General features: G+C 48.1%; 1 protein-coding gene across 2 annotated transcripts; it reads right to left on the bottom strand.

Moving 5' to 3' along the window:
* Positions 1 to 404: 404 nt before the first annotated feature.
* Positions 405 to 15,867, bottom strand: RAB7B (RAB7B, member RAS oncogene family). 2 transcript variants are annotated; one of them, XM_050952308.1, is made up of 7 exons: positions 15,652 to 15,867; positions 11,218 to 11,328; positions 8,680 to 8,741; positions 7,962 to 8,088; positions 6,679 to 6,894; positions 5,462 to 5,587; positions 405 to 3,651 (listed from the first exon to the last, which is right to left on the bottom strand). In XM_050952308.1, exons 1-7 carry the CDS (start codon positions 15,661 to 15,663, stop codon positions 3,571 to 3,573), a joined length of 735 nt encoding a protein of 244 aa, XP_050808265.1. In that variant the 5' UTR covers positions 15,664 to 15,867; the 3' UTR covers positions 405 to 3,570. The 2 variants fall into 2 exon arrangements, with proteins under 2 accessions (XP_050808265.1, XP_050808266.1); XM_050952309.1 differs by lacking the exon at positions 15,652 to 15,867 and having other exon boundaries at positions 11,213 to 11,308.
* Positions 15,868 to 16,433: the final 566 nt, after the last annotated feature.

The raw sequence follows: 16,433 nt of genomic DNA, 5'->3' as shown, positions 1-16,433 counted from the left end.
GTCAGTGGGTGGGAGGCACTGCAAGCGGGGTCGGGGGCGGAAGCTGATTGGGGACTGCTGACATATTATGAAGGCTCTTTGGCAATGTACATTGGTAAATTCTGGCTCCTTCTCAGGCTCAGGTTGGCCACCCCTGCATTAGAATTTTTTAAGAACAGGTTGCACAAACACGTGTCTGGGACAATCTAGGGTAGGGGTAGGCAACCTATGGCACGTGTGCCAAAGGCAGCAAGTGAGCTGATTTTCAGTGCCACTCACACTGCCCAGGTCCTGGCCACCGATCCATGGGCCTCTGCATTTTAATTTAATTTTAAATGAAGCGTCTTAAACATTTTTAAAACTTTATTTACTTTACATACAACAATAGTTTAGTTATATATTAAAGACATAGAAAGAGACCTTCTAAAAATGTTAACGTATTACTGGCACACGAAACCTTAAATCAGAGTGAATACATGAAGACTCGGCACACCACTTCTGAAAGGCTGCCGACCCCTGGGTTAGGGAATACTGAACCCTGCCTCAGTGCATGACCTATAGAGGTCCCTTCCAGTCCTACATTTCTGTGATTCTACGAAGCTGGTACGGAGGCTGTACAATAGAAGCTTTCTTCACATTGTACTGACGACCTCTTGTGCCCAAAGGCAGAATGACAGGCCCATATACAGATCTTTCATACGTTTTAAGACTTCAAGCTATAAAAATTCCACCATTTACTCTAGTTCAAACTAGCAAGTGACCCATACCCCAGGCTACAGATGACTAGGGTGTTGGGGAGGAAGGGGAGGACCCTGGATCTCTGGCTGACAATCTGATCTGAGGGAAAATTCCTTCCCAACCCCAAATATGGCAATCAGTTAGACCCTTACATCCATTCCACACTCCTTCCATCCCCATTTGTTGCTGTCTGTGCTTTACAAAACTGATGTTTGGTCAAAGAAATTTCTGCTAGGGAAATAGTGATGGTCCTGGAGAAAAATCCTGGAATTTCTGAGGAATGTCCTTGTGATCTGCAGGAGAGGCTCAGAACCTATTTAGATCATAAGCTTTCCAGTGCATGGACTCTGTTAGCTGTTTGTACAGTGCCTGGCATAGCACCTTCTGGGATCTGGTCTCTAGGGGCTACTGGAATAGAAATAATAATAACAATAGGATTGTGTGTCGCGGTGGCCTGAGAAAGCCTGAGACTGGACTCTAGGACCCAGGAGGTTCTTCCAGTCCTATGGCTTATATGACTCCTGGCTCAGAGAGAGAGGCAGGAGCTAGACACGTTTGAAATGTGAAACCAAAAGAAGTCCTGCAGCAAAGTTTGAGGGGCTTCAGAAATGGATCCTTGCAGCTCCTGGGGGTGGAAGAAGGGAATTCCTCAACCCTCCAGTAGGATCTACTTCTCCATCAACACTGACACTTCAGAGCTGGGCTAAATGCTCAAAGAAAGTGCCAGTCCAGCTTGCCTTATTCCCCTGCACAGGACCGCTGTGAAATTTGCTTCTCCCAGGGAATCCCCGACCCAGGACATCCTCTCATTTAGAGCCACACACAAAGAAGATGCACATGCCCAGCATTTCAGAGTAAACTTTTTACTTTTGCTGGGAATGATTTTAAATTAACAGGGGTGTTGTCGTCATCTCTGAACCCAAAAACATTTCTCTAAGGTAGCTTTGAGAACACTGGGCCAAAGACCTTCAGCAGTGCGACCCATGTCAGGGTGTTTGTAAAGGGATCGTGGCCCATGTCAGAGTGTACGCGAAGGGATCCTGGCCCATGGCTCAGCCCATATCAGGGTATATGCAAACAGATCACAGCCCATGGCAGGGTGTACAGGAAGGGGTCCACCACTCCTCTGGGCTTCATGGCTGGATCAGCTTTCCACAGTCAAAGCCAAACTGCATGGAAACAGCATTGATACACCGCTGTGCCCTCTGGCCCCAGCCTGCGGCTTGGCTTCCGGTGATCCTCACTGCTGTGTTAACCCAGATTTCACCAATTCTGCAAGTGTTGGCCAAGTTCCATATGGCAGCTGCTTCTGCTGCTCACAGCCACCAACTAAAAGTGCCATGAAGCACCTCCGAGAGGTAGGAATGTGCTGCTTTCCCTCCCACTGCTCCTGTCCTGGGATCACTGAAAATCCTAAATTCATGTGTCAGTTTCACATTACGGGCACAGCTTAGTCCAGCCCTTGAGTTTTTAACACCCAAAGATGAATCCGAACCCTACAGGGCAATAAAAGCAGAAAATTGGGCATCATTCCCAGATTGAGATAGAAATCCAGACACTTGAGCAGGGGAGACCCTTCAGGACAGTCACAGATCTGCACAGATCCCATATGCTCGCTTTCCTTCACTTTCCCTTTTCAAGTTCTGCTCAATCCCCTTGCTTGTGTCAAAATCTGATCCATGCCTCTCCTTTTTCAGTGATTAATAAAATAGTAATTCTGCCTAGCTCTTATCTAGCACTTTTCATCATTATCTCCATTTTACAGATGGGGCTATTGAGGTGCGGGGAGGTGAAGTGACTTACTAAAGGTCACCCAGCAGACTAGCAGATGAGCTGGAAAAAGGACCCAGGTCTCCTGTGACCCAGTCTAGTGCTCTAGCCAGTAGGCACCACTGCCTCCCTTAAAAAGTATTCCTTTAAAAAACACCCTGCCAATAAAACACCACAGCACAGCTCATTGTCAAAGTGCTTTACCAACAACCTCATCTCTGGGTGAGAGAGTGTTATCACGCCCCCACACCATTTTACAGGTGGGGAGAAACTAAGGCACAGAAAGGTTATGCCTAGGGCAATGTGTGTCAATGCTGGGATTAGAATGTAGAAGCTCCTGGCTCTCAGGCCTGTGCTTTTACCACTAGACCCTCCACCCTTCCCTCCTTTGGGGATAAATAGCTTACACCTGTTTAATATCAAGTGCAGGTTGAGGGGCTGTTAGTTTAAACACTGGGTATCTGGTGAACAAATGTCTCTGTTTTGCGTTCAAACAGCAGGGACTGAGATTACATTCTCTAGGGAGGCCCAGTCTGCAGGGCACTGACAGCACAGCCCTGCCTTGCCTAGCACTGTCAATTCAGGCGTGTGTTGGGAATGCTTGGTCAAGTGCCAAAGGGTGAGCCACTAATCCTCTGTGACCTGTGAGTGTCAACAGGTGTAACTAGAGCAGAGAGATAGCAGGTGAGTGAGGTCACTGAGCCAGCCACAGCCCTGGGAAGGCAGCTGGGCCACCTAGACTCAGCACTGACTGCACAGAGCCAGGTTTAGAAGGCTGGTGCAAGGCTTTGAAATGGGTAGTTAGAAGGTTAATGAAGCAATAAGGGTCCTGATGCATAGGAGCAGCCAGGTGCGGTCTGGCTGGGTAGTCCAATCTAGGCACGTAGAGAAAAGGCTAGTCTCTTCTCTGCACTTGGTAAATGTCACGAGATTTGTCCGCTTGGCTGTGTAAAGTGGAACCGGATCGCTGTGGTCATCTCCTGTGGTTGAACACAAAACTGGAAGTGAATGGAGTCGGTTCAGCGATTTCGGTGCCGAGCGAGGGCTCAGAGACATAATGTCAGGTGTTTCCAAATGTCTCATTCAGCAGCATTTCTTCTTGGGCTGATCGTCAGGAGTGAGCTTGATGGAGTCTGTTAAATAGTTCTCGAGCATCTCTTGGTACTGGAAAAAAGACAAGAGGAAATAAAAGGGGCATAGGTTTGCTTTTAAAAAATGACGTGCTTTACTATAATTCCTGAATCCTAAACTCCCCCATGGAAAATCACCCGATTTTCAGGTTTCTTACCAACCCGAGTTTATCTGAGGTTCACAAACTTTTTGAAGAGCTGGGGATAAATCTCCAGGAGCCTGGGACTAAGTTTTGAGCTGAAATTTGAGTGATCTCAGACTGATTTATGATTTGGGATGGAAATTAGGCAAAAAGAAAGAACCACACTCAACAGATGCTAGTCAGGCTGCTTAATACTTTCAGACACCACAGTGATGGGCGTGGTGTATGACTCTGAAAAGAACAGAACTGCAAAAAGCCTGGCAACTTAATCTGAGATTCAGTCTGAGTTACAATATTGGTTCACTAAGAATATGGGACCAAAAATCACAAAAACGTTTGCACGACCCCATGTGGAATGAAAACACTCTCGTTTACATCACTCTATTGAACCTTCTGCACAGATGGGACAGTGACCCTTGTGGTTAGGGAGAGTAATATGCTCTACCTATTGTAGTATTGTACATACATCCACAGGCAACAGACACCATACCTTTCCAATGGAGATGACTTAGCAACATATTCACTGCAAATGTTGTAGGTTTAAGTTAGCTCCATTTTAAGCCTGTAGAGTTTAGTTTGATATCAGTCCTCTCTTCTGGGCAGACTGTTTACTTTAATCGTGACTCCTCCCCTTAGTTAAATACTAATTCCGACCTAGGAAAAGGGCCATATTTTGAAAGGGCCCAACACATTTTTTGCCTGAAGTTTTGTAGATTTAAATAAATTCAGGCACAATGTATGCCGTTTTCATGTCCAGCTGTTTGATTTCTGGGCACTGTCTGGGTTCTCTGGTAAAACATGTAACTGACCTCAGCTGTACCAGCAAATACTTGCAGATGCAAAATTGCTGTCTTAAAATGGAGGACAGCTTCTAAATGACTGGCCTTCAAGCCCAGTGCTTTCCCACCTCTATTGATTTCATTGAGATGACCAGTAGAGGGCACAGTTTACACAGCTATATTAGCTACACTTTCCGGACTCCCTTACGATTGGTCGAAAAATTAAAACAAAACTTTGGCAAAGAATTTTCAAAACAGAAAAATATTTCTTATTTCATTAGCTTTTAGAATTATTTTTATCAACGTTATTTATGAAAACATTTATCTCCTTGTTTATTGCCCAATGTTTTTTACATGAGAAATATTCAACCCTGAATTTTTTCGTCCGAGTGGTTGCAAGATGGATTTTTAAAACATTATTTAAAATTAAAGTCTTGAAAATATTTCAGAAATAAATGATGAATGATAAATTTGCATTTTTGACTAAAATTATTGGAAAAGATAAAAAAAACCATGAGAACTGGTCAACTTCCAGTCTGAATCCTCACTTAGGTATAAGGTGAAGTTTAGGATTTAAATCCAAGGGCAAATTCAGGCCAGGGTTTGGGTTTTAGCTTAAATGGCACCAGATTCTCACCAGCTGTTTCTATGAGATTTCAGACCCAAATAATGAAAATAATAATAATCATTCTAGCTCCTAAATGGTACTGTTCATCAGTGTATCTCAAACCACTTTACAAAGGAAACCAGTATCATTATCTTCATTTTACAGGTGAAGAAACTGAGGCACAGGGCAGGGACATGACTTCCTTAAGGTCACCTGGCAGACTAGCAGCAGAGCCAGGAACACAACCCAGGTCTGTCAAGTCCCACATCAAGGCTCTAGAGCTCACAAGGGCACATGGCCAGCACCACTACTCACCCTCAACAGGGCCTGCCTCGCGAGCGTCTCAAAGGCCTGCACTACGTTGATATCATTCTTGGCACTGACTTCGAAATACGGGATGTCCTTTTCTTTGCACCAGAATGAAGCTGTCTCCTTAGACACCTGGGAGAAGAGAAGGGGATGGGGTCATGTTATTCATTTGCAGCCCTTAAGGAAGTGACCAAGTCCAGTGCAGGAGTATTCACTGGTCCTAATGGTAGCCATATGCTCAGAGACCCCTGGGCTTCTCCTTGAGCTTTTCACTTTACAGCCACTGAGAACAAATGTTGAGATGGTGCGGAGCACACTCAATGCCCATGGAAGCCAACGGGAGCCTCCAGCGTGGTTTCAGAATGAGGCTCTCAGTGCATGCTGGCAACTCAGCTTGGTCTCTTGACAACAGGGCCAAGTGCTGGCAGGTACAGAGCCTTGTACCGTCAGGCACACAGTGCAGAGTAGCAGAACATTTGGCTCATCGCTCTTCAGGGACACGGATCTTCTTAAAGAGCCTGGGCTGGAACACGTCCCTCCTTCAGCAAGGTCACAGGAGGGCTTGGTGGGCAGTTAAGTGAAGGAGATTTCTTTCAGCCTTCTGGGGAGGGAGCCTTCTGGAATCTAATGGTTGAGCTACCGCTGAGGGGGTTTATTGATTATTAATAATGATTTCCCTTCCCTCGCTTCCAGACAGGAATTTCTGGTTTGTTGGTGAAATGTAAACCCGGCCTGCGCCAGACTAAATACTCCAGCTATATTAAGTAAACCCTATAGCTTCTAAAGGGAACTACTTGTTCCAGGTGCCTTAATTTTGGGACGCTCAACTGGAAACACACAGAAGGGGCTTGATTTTCAGAGGGTGGGAGCTTAGCCCTTTTTGGAGATCAGACCACTTTTTAAGGCATCTCCAACTGGGCACCCAACAGCATTAGCCACTTCTGGGAATTTAGGCTTCAAGTGGGGCATGTGGTGGGTTATTAATTTTTAATTGAATTTGGTGCTGGTGAAAGGTGTGTGATTGACAGGACATTAGAGTCCTGTGTCATTCCCAGAAGCTGTATAGGCAGAAGGAGGGCGAGTTTCCCCAGTGTGCTCCAACCCTGACCCGGAGGCATCACCAGAATGCTATGAAATTTAGTCCAAGAAATCTAGCCCTACCCCTCCCACCCTCCATGGTCGATTCTTCTGAGCCCTTAACTGGGACCAAGCTCCCTCCTTACCTGCCGTTCATTCAAGTCGATTTTATTTCCCAGTACCACCATGGGGAAGCCCTGCTCTGCGGGGATAATCTTCTCCAGGAAGTCCTCTCTCCAATCATCCAAGGACTCGAAGGACTCCAGGTCCGTGACATCGAAGGCCAGCATACAGCCGTCCGAGCCCTTATAGAATGTCGACACCATGGACCGGAACCGCTCCTGACCCCCGGTGTCCCAGATCTAATGGCAGTGTTAATCACTCTGGCTTAATTAACAAACATTTAGTGTTTTTTACTTAAAAATTACCCACAAACCTTTGTTAGCCTAACTTTGGTCAGGTTGGCATACCTAGTTTTGTTTGCTATATTTTTATTTAGGCCTAACGGCAGGAATGCACAACATTAATGACTGTTATGGGGTGACTGGCCCTTTAAAGGGGGATGGGCTTCAGCCCCCCCGCCCCCCCACACACAGCCAACACTCCTCCCCAGGTGGGGGAAATGAAGTAGGTCATGTGACTCAATCAGGCTTCTACCTTGTTTACCTCAGAGGCCTGCAGAGAAAAGGGAAGTGCGGATGGCAGATGGCTGCCAGAAGGCTGCAAGGAGCTAGAGCATAAGGTAGGCAGAGGCCTGGGAAGACTCCAGGCAGGAAGGACTGGGGGTGCCTGTCTGGGGAAGAGCAGCGTGGGGACAAGATGGAAAGGAGCCTGAAAAGGGGTGGGCAGAAGAATGAGAGAGGAGAAGACCAATCCCTTGGGAAAGAAAGGCTGGGCCCGGTTTAAGACTAGGGTAAAGACTTTCTGTTCTGTTTGTTTTGCAGTTCTGTTTCTAGAAGGGGTGAAGGACTTAGCCGAAGGGCCAAGGCACTGCAGCGGCCAAACCAGACTGTGGCTTTTACTGAGGAGTCCTGAGAAGGGGAAACTAAGGTAAGGCTGCTGCAGAGCCCCCCCCCCCATGCTCTGCAGGTGGTGACCTGCTGACTGTGACCTTAGACTATCTGCTGCTCTCTACACCATTTAGCTATCAAGGGCCTGGTTTCCAGAGGTGCTGGGCACCTGCAGCTCCTCTTGACTTCAGCAGAATCCATGGGTGCTCAGGACCACTGAACATCAGGCACAAGCCTGCAACAGTTAAAATGCTACTGTTGATTTCAAAGGAAGCAGGAGCAGGTCCTGAATGATCCCTTATTTGTGCACTGACCTCTGTTGAATGGACGTCGCCTGGCACTGTGCACGCACACCAGGTCAAAAGACAGGCTCCTTCTTAGTGAATAGATGCCAGAGACCAAACAGAGAAGTGCTTCACCTGCAGTTTTAGGGGGGTGTTGTCCACCATGATGCGCTTAGATAGGATACTGGCTCCCAGAGTAGTCCGATAATCTTCATGGAATGTCTTGTGCACAAACTGGTGCAGGAGGGAGGTTTTCCCCACCCTGGGACAAAGGAAGAGGCACACAAAGGGACATGCATTAGCCTCAGGACTTCTGAGTTGTGCTATAGAGTTGCGCTGAGTTGCAGGAAATAAGACTGGAGAGTCACAGATTCCCACACCCTGTTATTAATGGGATAATGACTCCATGATGGGAACCAAACACTCAGCCTTGCCATTTTCATCTGCGCTAGTATGCTCCGAAGTTAGCCTTGGTCTTAGATGTGTGAAACCTGTATGCAGCCAGGCTTCAAACTGATCTATGAGCTAGTTTGGTCTGGGGGTGGGTGCCATACTGTAAGTACAGGAAGATTGGAGTTTGAACCTCTACATTTAAGGGCTTAATGTTTTAATGGTTTATTTTTAATGCTGTTAATTTCCTGTGTTCCACAGCAGCTTAGAGATGGTTATAAATACATGAAAAGTAAATCAGAGAACCTTAACCATTAAAGATAAAGTCCCACTTTCTCATTTACATTAAGGCCAACTTGCATCATTCTAGCAGTGTAAAGGGGGCTTAGAGTGGGACTCATTTAGTCTTCATGAGAACAAACCCTCAGGACTGTTGGACTCCAGTAGGAAGGATTCTGCTTACCCCAGTGCTCCTATGATAATTATCTTCAAATCCACGTTCCTGCTGGAATTCATGAAGAGGGCCTAGAGGATGGAATGAGAGACAATGACCAGACTAGACTTCACATCCCAGCTACAATGAGACACATGCAGAGAGGGGAAATTTACCACCAGCCCTCGGCGCCACTTAATCCAAGGGCCGTACAGTAACCATCCCTATTGCTGCGTGTCCCTGAGAGTGCTGTGGTTACAGAGCTGACTCCAGGATGGAGATTTTCAAAAGAGGTCAGCACCCCCATGGGCGCCAGTGCCTATCTGTGACTATCTGGCCTTTATTTAGACGCCTGAATGGGGAGTGATGTATTTTTGGAAATCACATCTGGTGGCCTGTTGTGCATACCACGTGCTCAAAGGCAGGCAGATCAGGTGCTCCAAGTACTGGGCTGGTCAGGCTCCAGCCCTTGGTGGGGCCCTGTAGCACTCATACACTTTGAATAACAGCACATTCTTTTTCCAGGGCTGCTTAAAGGTGCAAATACCCTCAGCACGATGACTTTAACAATTACAATAAAAGATCAACCCAGCAATTCCTAACTCAGCCCCTGGGGCCAGTTCAGGACAGGGGCACTGCATCCCATGGGGCTCCTCGTGCCAGGGATATGCCACCCACCCCTCTCCCAGTGGCCCGGAACCCTGTCCTGCAGACTGCCCCCAGCCTGAATCCCTTTGTCTAAGATCTCAGTGGGGCATATTTGCACTGCCCTCCTGCTGTCACATATCACTCACTGTGCTGTATCCGGCTACAGCAGCCACAGGCCAGCATCCAACAAATAGGCTGGCTCCCCACCATCTCTTCGCTTACCAGTCCCAGCTCTTAGGCTGCCTGCTGCCTGACCTTTCCCTGCAACCAGGCTCCCAGGCTCCCTGGTGAGCTAGATTCTCTCTGCCCTCAGCATGTCACTTCATTTTTCTGTGCTCTGGGCACTCGGGCTGGATACTGATCCGGGAATCGCAGTGCCCTCCACTGCCTGAATCCTTTTCTGCCAGCACATCCAGGATGGTGGGAAGGTACCCCGTAATGTTGCGCATAGGCGTGATTTTGGGGGGCAGCACTAGTCAGGCCAACAGGGCGGGGCGGGGGGCGGAATTCCACACCTGCCTGAGGTTTGTGGTCTGGGGGAAGGAGGCACAACACCCCCCCTGCCGTCCCCCAACCATGCCCCTGATGTTGTGGCATGTTTGCTACACTTGGTCTGCCATGTGCAACCAACTCCCCCACCCTTAGGGAACTGCTTCTTGCTCAGATAGCAAGTGAGACTCTCTGTGACAGCTGCTTTGCATAAATGGCAGCTAAGGCCTTGTGCTGGGTCTCGGCACAGAGCTGAATTTTGCCCATAGGGAAATCTCTCCATTGCCATCCCTACCTGTGCCAGATTCAGCTTCTCCTCATAGGCTGCCTGGCATGTCAGGAGAGCTTGGAATGGAGCTTTGCATTTGTTATGGGTGCTCAGGAACCTTAGAGCTTTAACCATCGCTGTTTGTAGCTTGGTTAAATGGGATCCATTTCTAGGCCCCTGAAACGCTGAGCGTCTGCATTTGTCTCTTGTCCCCCTCACTAGCAAATCCCCCCGAACCCCGATTGTGCTGTGCTTTCCACTGCAACAAAAGGAGAAGAGGCTGGAGGCAGGCAGCGCACAAGCCCTCACAGACTGACAGTGCCTGCCAGCTGCCACAAGCAGCCTATTGTGAGTGGGACCAACATCCAACAGACCTGTCAGTGTTTGTGCTGAGTGGAGGAGCCAGCATTACTCAGCCACTGGTTCCCTCACTGACTTTATCACTGCCACTGTCCAAACTGCGCTTCTGTTTCCACATCCCAAATGGGTGTTGCCTGGAACTCTGGGCGCTATTTTATCATTATGGCACTGGTGATGTCAGGTGCAACTTAGACTGATCCTATAAAGAGGGGGTTCTGGGTTCAAGGCTGAGGGATTGTTTTTCACCTGATGTCACAGCCTGGAGACTGACACCACTGAGACCACTGCAACTACACCCCATCTTCACTGCTATCTTGTCACCTTGCCCTCTTCTGACCTCTACCCCTTCACACTTGGCTGCTCGTTCTCCTGCTGAATATTGTCTAATGCTAGAGTGTGAGGTGTCTAGGGCTGGGACTGTCTTACTGTTGTTTGCTTGTATAGCATCTAGCACAATGAGGCCCTGCTCCCTGTGTGAGGTCCTTAGGTGCTACTCCAACAGTAGTTAATAATCATCATAATAAAATAACTGTAAGAAACTTACATGAAACTTCCCTGGCTTTGGGTTTCATTACCACCCTGAAACCTGGATCCCTCCCACACAGCTGAGCCAAATATCAGAGGAGGCTGGGCCATAAAGTATTTGTTAAAAGAGTGCATATCTGCTAGCTAATCTTTCCTGGCTGACTTTCAACTGAGACTGCATGAAGCACTGACTTGGGAGACCAACCCAACGTTCCATTCGAGACTCCTGCTGTTCTGAGAGCAAGTCAGAGGTAGAGAACCCAGTCCACAAACCTAACCGTGCGGTGATTCATCATTCTTCCATTCCGGGGTGACTCATTCTTTCTTGGCCAGCAGAAGGATTCACCATTACAGAGTGCAGGGAAGGACATCAGGGAGCAGTACTGAAGCTGAGAAAAACATTGTTTTGAGAAACATCTCCGTTCACACTTCCGTTAGCAGAGCTAGATCCCAAAGTATTACTGCCACTCAGACCTGGGCTCTGGTTCAGATTTCACTGTCTCCAAAGCACAAGAGTTCTCAGACACAGGATTCAGCCTGTTTCAGAGATAGGGGCTATCTGCACATTTTGGATTGGGTTTCAGATTCCAAACCCTCAGAGTTGAAGGGTTCTGATAGGTCCTTGGATCAGGCCCATCTCCTGTGCTAAGTGTTTGGAATGATGCACCTTAACATCTTGACTCTACAGCTACTGCTGCAAAACTACAGAACTTACTAGTAAAGTCCCAGTCCCCTACAAGCAATTTCTGCCCTCATTCTGCATTAGGGTTGCCAATTTCGGTTGGATGTGTTCCTGGAGGCTTCATAACATGACAATCTTACATTAAAGATTAATCTTTAATTCCTGGAGACTCCAGGAAATCATGGGAGAGTTGGCAACGCTATTCTGCACTGCTCTGCAATAGCTTGGGACAAGCAACAAACCAGGACGCTTGGAGGGGAAAAGAGAGGCTTAGGAGTGAAGCTATGCAAAGGGGAGTCAGTGCTTGAGCCAAGTATAAGAGAGGCACATATAGGTACACGTGACTGATCAGACTGGGACATACCGATGGTCTAGCATCTTTTGGTACATCGGGCACTAGTTGTTTTTTTTGCCTTCCCATTGAAGGCTAATTCCCTTCCCCCACCCTCATGCACCTGGTCAACTGTACAATACCAGAAAATGCGGGAGGGGAGATTTTCTCCTCGACAGCTGATAATTGGTTTTAGACCATGAAGTGTGAGAGTAAGGCAGAGATCAATTCTGGGATAACAAGCACCTGGGAAAGGATCAGCATGGATCGTGGAGAGAGACAGCTGAGCTGGCTTGGATAAAAATAAGACCTGATAGAAATCACTGCCCAACAGCCTGGACTAACCTTTATTAGGAAGTGTGGCGGTTGGGTGTAAAATTTTTGAACTGCTGATCTCACTAGCCCTGAAAGAGTCTGCCAATCCCAGTACAAACCCAGTCCCAGCACAATACACTCCACCATTCCAGTGTGAGAAAGTGAAATCACTCAAAGGCCTGCTGCTAGCATCCCTGTCAAGTTATGGCCATCAGTGACAGAGTCACTTTCAGACAGCATGGTTCTGGCATCTGCAAATAACCTGTGTATCTTATAGAATGTCCACTTGCAGTAGCATGGTTTTATTTGGCTTTGTTGACTCTAAATACACCTGCTAAACTAACCATTCCCCAAACCTGCTGTGTATTGGATCAAGGGGTGGCTAGAGTGGCGTGTGTGTAAAATGAACAGGTAGATCCCATCAGGTATCTTCTGGTGGCGGCATGTTTCCAGCTGGCATGTCTACTTGCCATAATGGCACCATCAAAGATTTAGGGCTTCTTGAAAGGAATTTTGGATTTAACTTGGTGTTTTCTGATAAACTGCCTTGCATCCATACACAAGGGTTTTGTCTGTTTTTTGCCAAATTATCTGGCATCTCATTCTGCATTAACTAATTCGCTTTGGAAGCAGATCAACTCAAAATCAGAATGAGGTATTCTACAATAAGGTAAGTGTGGATGCATCTCCAGATTCCCCTCCCCTGCAGCTAAAGGTTGGGCAATCCACTCTCAGGTTTCAGCTTAGTGTGATGTTGCTGTCTCACTCCAGCCTTCCAAAGAGTCCTCCAGCAAAAACCAGGGACCTGATAGTAACTAATGTCATGAAAATCTAATCAGAAAAAATAACTCTTTGGAGAAAGTGTAAATACACGTGATTTTGGCCTTGTGCATCCCAGAGTAGCAGGAATGAACACCACACATTTCCTCCCGCCCACCTCATTAGCAGTTTCCCTTTGGGGTTTAATGTTCAAAAGGGCCTGTACCTTGCCTTCTTTGGTCAGATTTTCAAGTGTGCTCAGGACCTAGAAGGGAGTTGCTGGACACTGAGCAGTTCTGATAATCTGGGGGAGTGGGGGGAGTGTATGTGAAACACATTGGTGCAGTCTTCAGCACTAATCCCCCAATGTTATCACTTCCACATGCAGGTGATAGGATTTCCTGTTGGGCTGATGGTCTGTGTTTGGGAGCATACAGAACTGCCTGGGCACAAATCGAGGCCATGCTTTGTAAAGGAAGCCCTTTGTTTTTTCATGGAGAGTCTCAGGCCAGTGGTGCTGGAACAGCTTTTGGAGCGCGGGTGCTGAGCTGCACCTCCCGCCTTTGCCCTGTCCACACCCCGCACCGGCCACTAGAGCTGGGGCCGGCAGCCAAGACTCCACATTCGGGCCCAGTGGCTGGGACCCTGGGCCCGGCAGCTGGCCAGGATCCCACATGCAGGGGCCGGCAGCCGAGAGCCCGGGGCCGGCAGCTGAGCGGGATCCAGATCCGACAGCAGAGCCCCCAGGCAGCAGCATGCCCAGTGGCCGGGACCCTGGGCGGCAGGGGCATGGGGCCAGTATCAGGTACCCTGGGCAGCGGGGGCATGGAGCCAACGGCCGGGATGCTGGGCACAAAATCTGGGGGTGCTATAGCAACCCCAGTACCGCTGCTTCCTGCGCCTATGGCTCAGGCCGGATAGGGGAATGGCTGGGCTCACAAACAGTAACAGAACTGCACTAGTCTGGGTGTGCTAGGCAGCACCACAAATAAGTCTGAGATGAGTAATGATCAGTCCAATCCATGGCATCTGCATTTACACAAGGGAGCAGCAGGATTCATGCAGCACAGCTGCAATATGAATGAGTCTTTCAGAAATCAAGGTCTCCATTAACCCTTCAGATGGCTACAAGCCCAGACTGCGGAGGTCCCCTATCTGATCTTGGTTTCACCTCTGTGTAACACCAGTGACCTCATTGGAGCTACTCCTGCTTTACACCTGCTGGACTGAGAGCAGAATCAGGTCCCCTGATTTAACTGGGATTAACTAGGATTGCTCTGATCCCGGTCTGGACATGTCATTCCCTCCTTCTGTCTTCAACCCACCCTACCTCTACACTTGCAAAGTGCTGTAGTGCTCGTACTCATGTTGAGCTCAGATCACAGTCCGGGGCAGGACAAGCTACTCCCAAGGAGGCTTTCAACCCTCTCTCTAGTCTGAGATAGGTCAAAGGTGGAACTAGTCTTCTATTCCATCCCTAAGACCTGTCTCAATGTGTTAACTCAATTGAGTTAGCCTAACAGGCTTGAAGAGATGCAAGCCACCATGTCTGAAAGACATGTGGGCTGGCCATGCTCTAGCCTACGGGGAAACTAGGCTCCAACATGGCCAACTAATATGGCTAGGAACATACTACTCCTTTTTTGCCCATTGAGACAGGGCTCTAGCGAGGGAGCCTCATCCAGGACTACCTTCCTCAAGTGATGCCTGAGGTAATTAGGAGCATGCCCAGCTTCTATGCTGCGAGGCAGCCACAATCTGTCGCTCTGCACAGGGGTTAGGATACATTACAAAAAAACCCGCAGCACCAAGCACCTGCCACCAATGAAAGTCTGTCTGAGCTATCCTTTGCCCAGGTCACTTCCCATCTCTCCACCCTGCCTCCGCTTGGCTTCCCCTCTATTCTCCTCATTCCTTGCTTGAGTGAGCCTCTTGTCCTCTAGCCAACTGGCAGTCCACGCTCTGGACTGTGGATTCCTTTTGACTGGCTGCCCTCTTCTTGCAGCCACACTCCTCCCACAGTCTGGGTGCTGCCCTGAAAGGCAGCGTCTAATTAGGTGGCCACCTCTGTTTCTGATGCCAAAAATTGCCCCTGGGTCAGCCAAGTCCATTTCTCGATATGGGACAAACTAGCTACCCAGAGACATTACCATCTGTTTCTCAGGCTGTGCAGTGCTTAATGTTTAGCGGCAGGGTCCAGCCCACACTTTTTTTTCATGACGCGTTGTCTAAAGCTGCTCTACTTTACAGACATCTGAAAAGGGCATAGGTTTGACTCTGCCCAGACCCCTCCATACAGCGTAGCCTGACCTCTATGCGGGGATCTGTATACTGCTGAGCTTCCTGTCAAGAGAGCCTCAATCTCTCTAATCATTCAGGGAGCACCCACCCATCACTGCAGTCTCTTGGTGCTGGCCCGTGTCTAGAAATCCAAAAGTCACCAGTTGTTTTGCCATATCTGGAAACCTTTGTTTGTCTATTAACTCAAAAAGGAGTTTGCAAAACCTGATTTGCCTGTTCAAGAGAGCGGGATGTTACTTATCAGATCCCACTGGCTTTCCTACAAGCTCATCCAAACCACCACTTCACAACAGCAAACAAAGGGGGCAAACAAAAGACACTTACTGACTCTGGCATTCATCCTGTGATCTCCTCCTCCAGCTGAAAGGATTTTAGTGGCAACCGGAGGCCATCAGCTCTAGTCCTTGGTGCTTGCAGAAGCTTTTGCTTTCTTCTCTTTACTTAGCTTCCTGAAGAGGAAAGAGTCAAGTGAGAGGAGTCTCCAAGAACTCTGATTGTCTGAGCATATATTTCTCTTTCCCTTTCTCTCCCCTGCTTTTTTTTTTTGCCAGCAGTCAGAGTCAGGGGGAAGGTTACTAAAGAGGCAGTCCAGAAATGACATCAGCGAAAAGGGGTTGAGATAATCAGATTTTGTGCCTCTGAAGGAATTTCCTGCACGCAGAGATTTGGACAGGGTACATCTGCATGAAGGAGGAACTAAAGTTAAAAGTAAATTGCCTGGGCACTGAAAGAGTTAGGAAGGAATTAACTGCCCAGCACTTTACAGCCCTGGATGAATGCCTGCTACCATATCTGCAGACAAATCTCATATTTTAGCTCCACTTTGATGGGTACTTCATTTTTAAAACCTTGCTGTCTCTGTGGATGCAAGCCCTCTCCCCACTGCCTCTGTACTCACAGGGCATGGTGCTCTGAACACTGGGAGTTTGACGGAGGCAATAAGGTTGGACTTTTCCTAATTGTTTTCTAACTCATCCTGCTGCTCAGGGGCACCCAGCACATTTTCTCTGCCACCCTTAACAGGTTCATTGTGAGATTATTCAGGGCTCAAAACAAAACAAAACATCAGATTATGTTGCCATTGTCACCTGAGTCTTGCAGAGTCA

The sequence above is a fragment of the Gopherus flavomarginatus genome, chromosome 5, assembly GCF_025201925.1.
Source record: "Gopherus flavomarginatus isolate rGopFla2 chromosome 5, rGopFla2.mat.asm, whole genome shotgun sequence".
NCBI classification, from domain to species: Eukaryota; Metazoa; Chordata; order Testudines; family Testudinidae; genus Gopherus; species Gopherus flavomarginatus.
Note: the sequence above shows the minus strand (reverse complement) of the source record. Positions and strands in the feature narration are given on the sequence as shown.

What these genes read in the sequence shown, in the direction of transcription:
- RAB7B (XM_050952308.1), bottom strand. An exon ending in GAATGATGAATCACCGCACG is followed by an intron (nt 8,742 to 11,217) that starts GTTAGGTTTGTG and finishes TCCATCCTCTAG; the next exon opens with GCCCTCTTCATGAATTCCAG. An exon ending in ACACCCCCCTAAAACTGCAG is followed by an intron (nt 6,895 to 7,961) that starts GTGAAGCACTTC and finishes CACTGCCATTAG; the next exon opens with ATCTGGGACACCGGGGGTCA.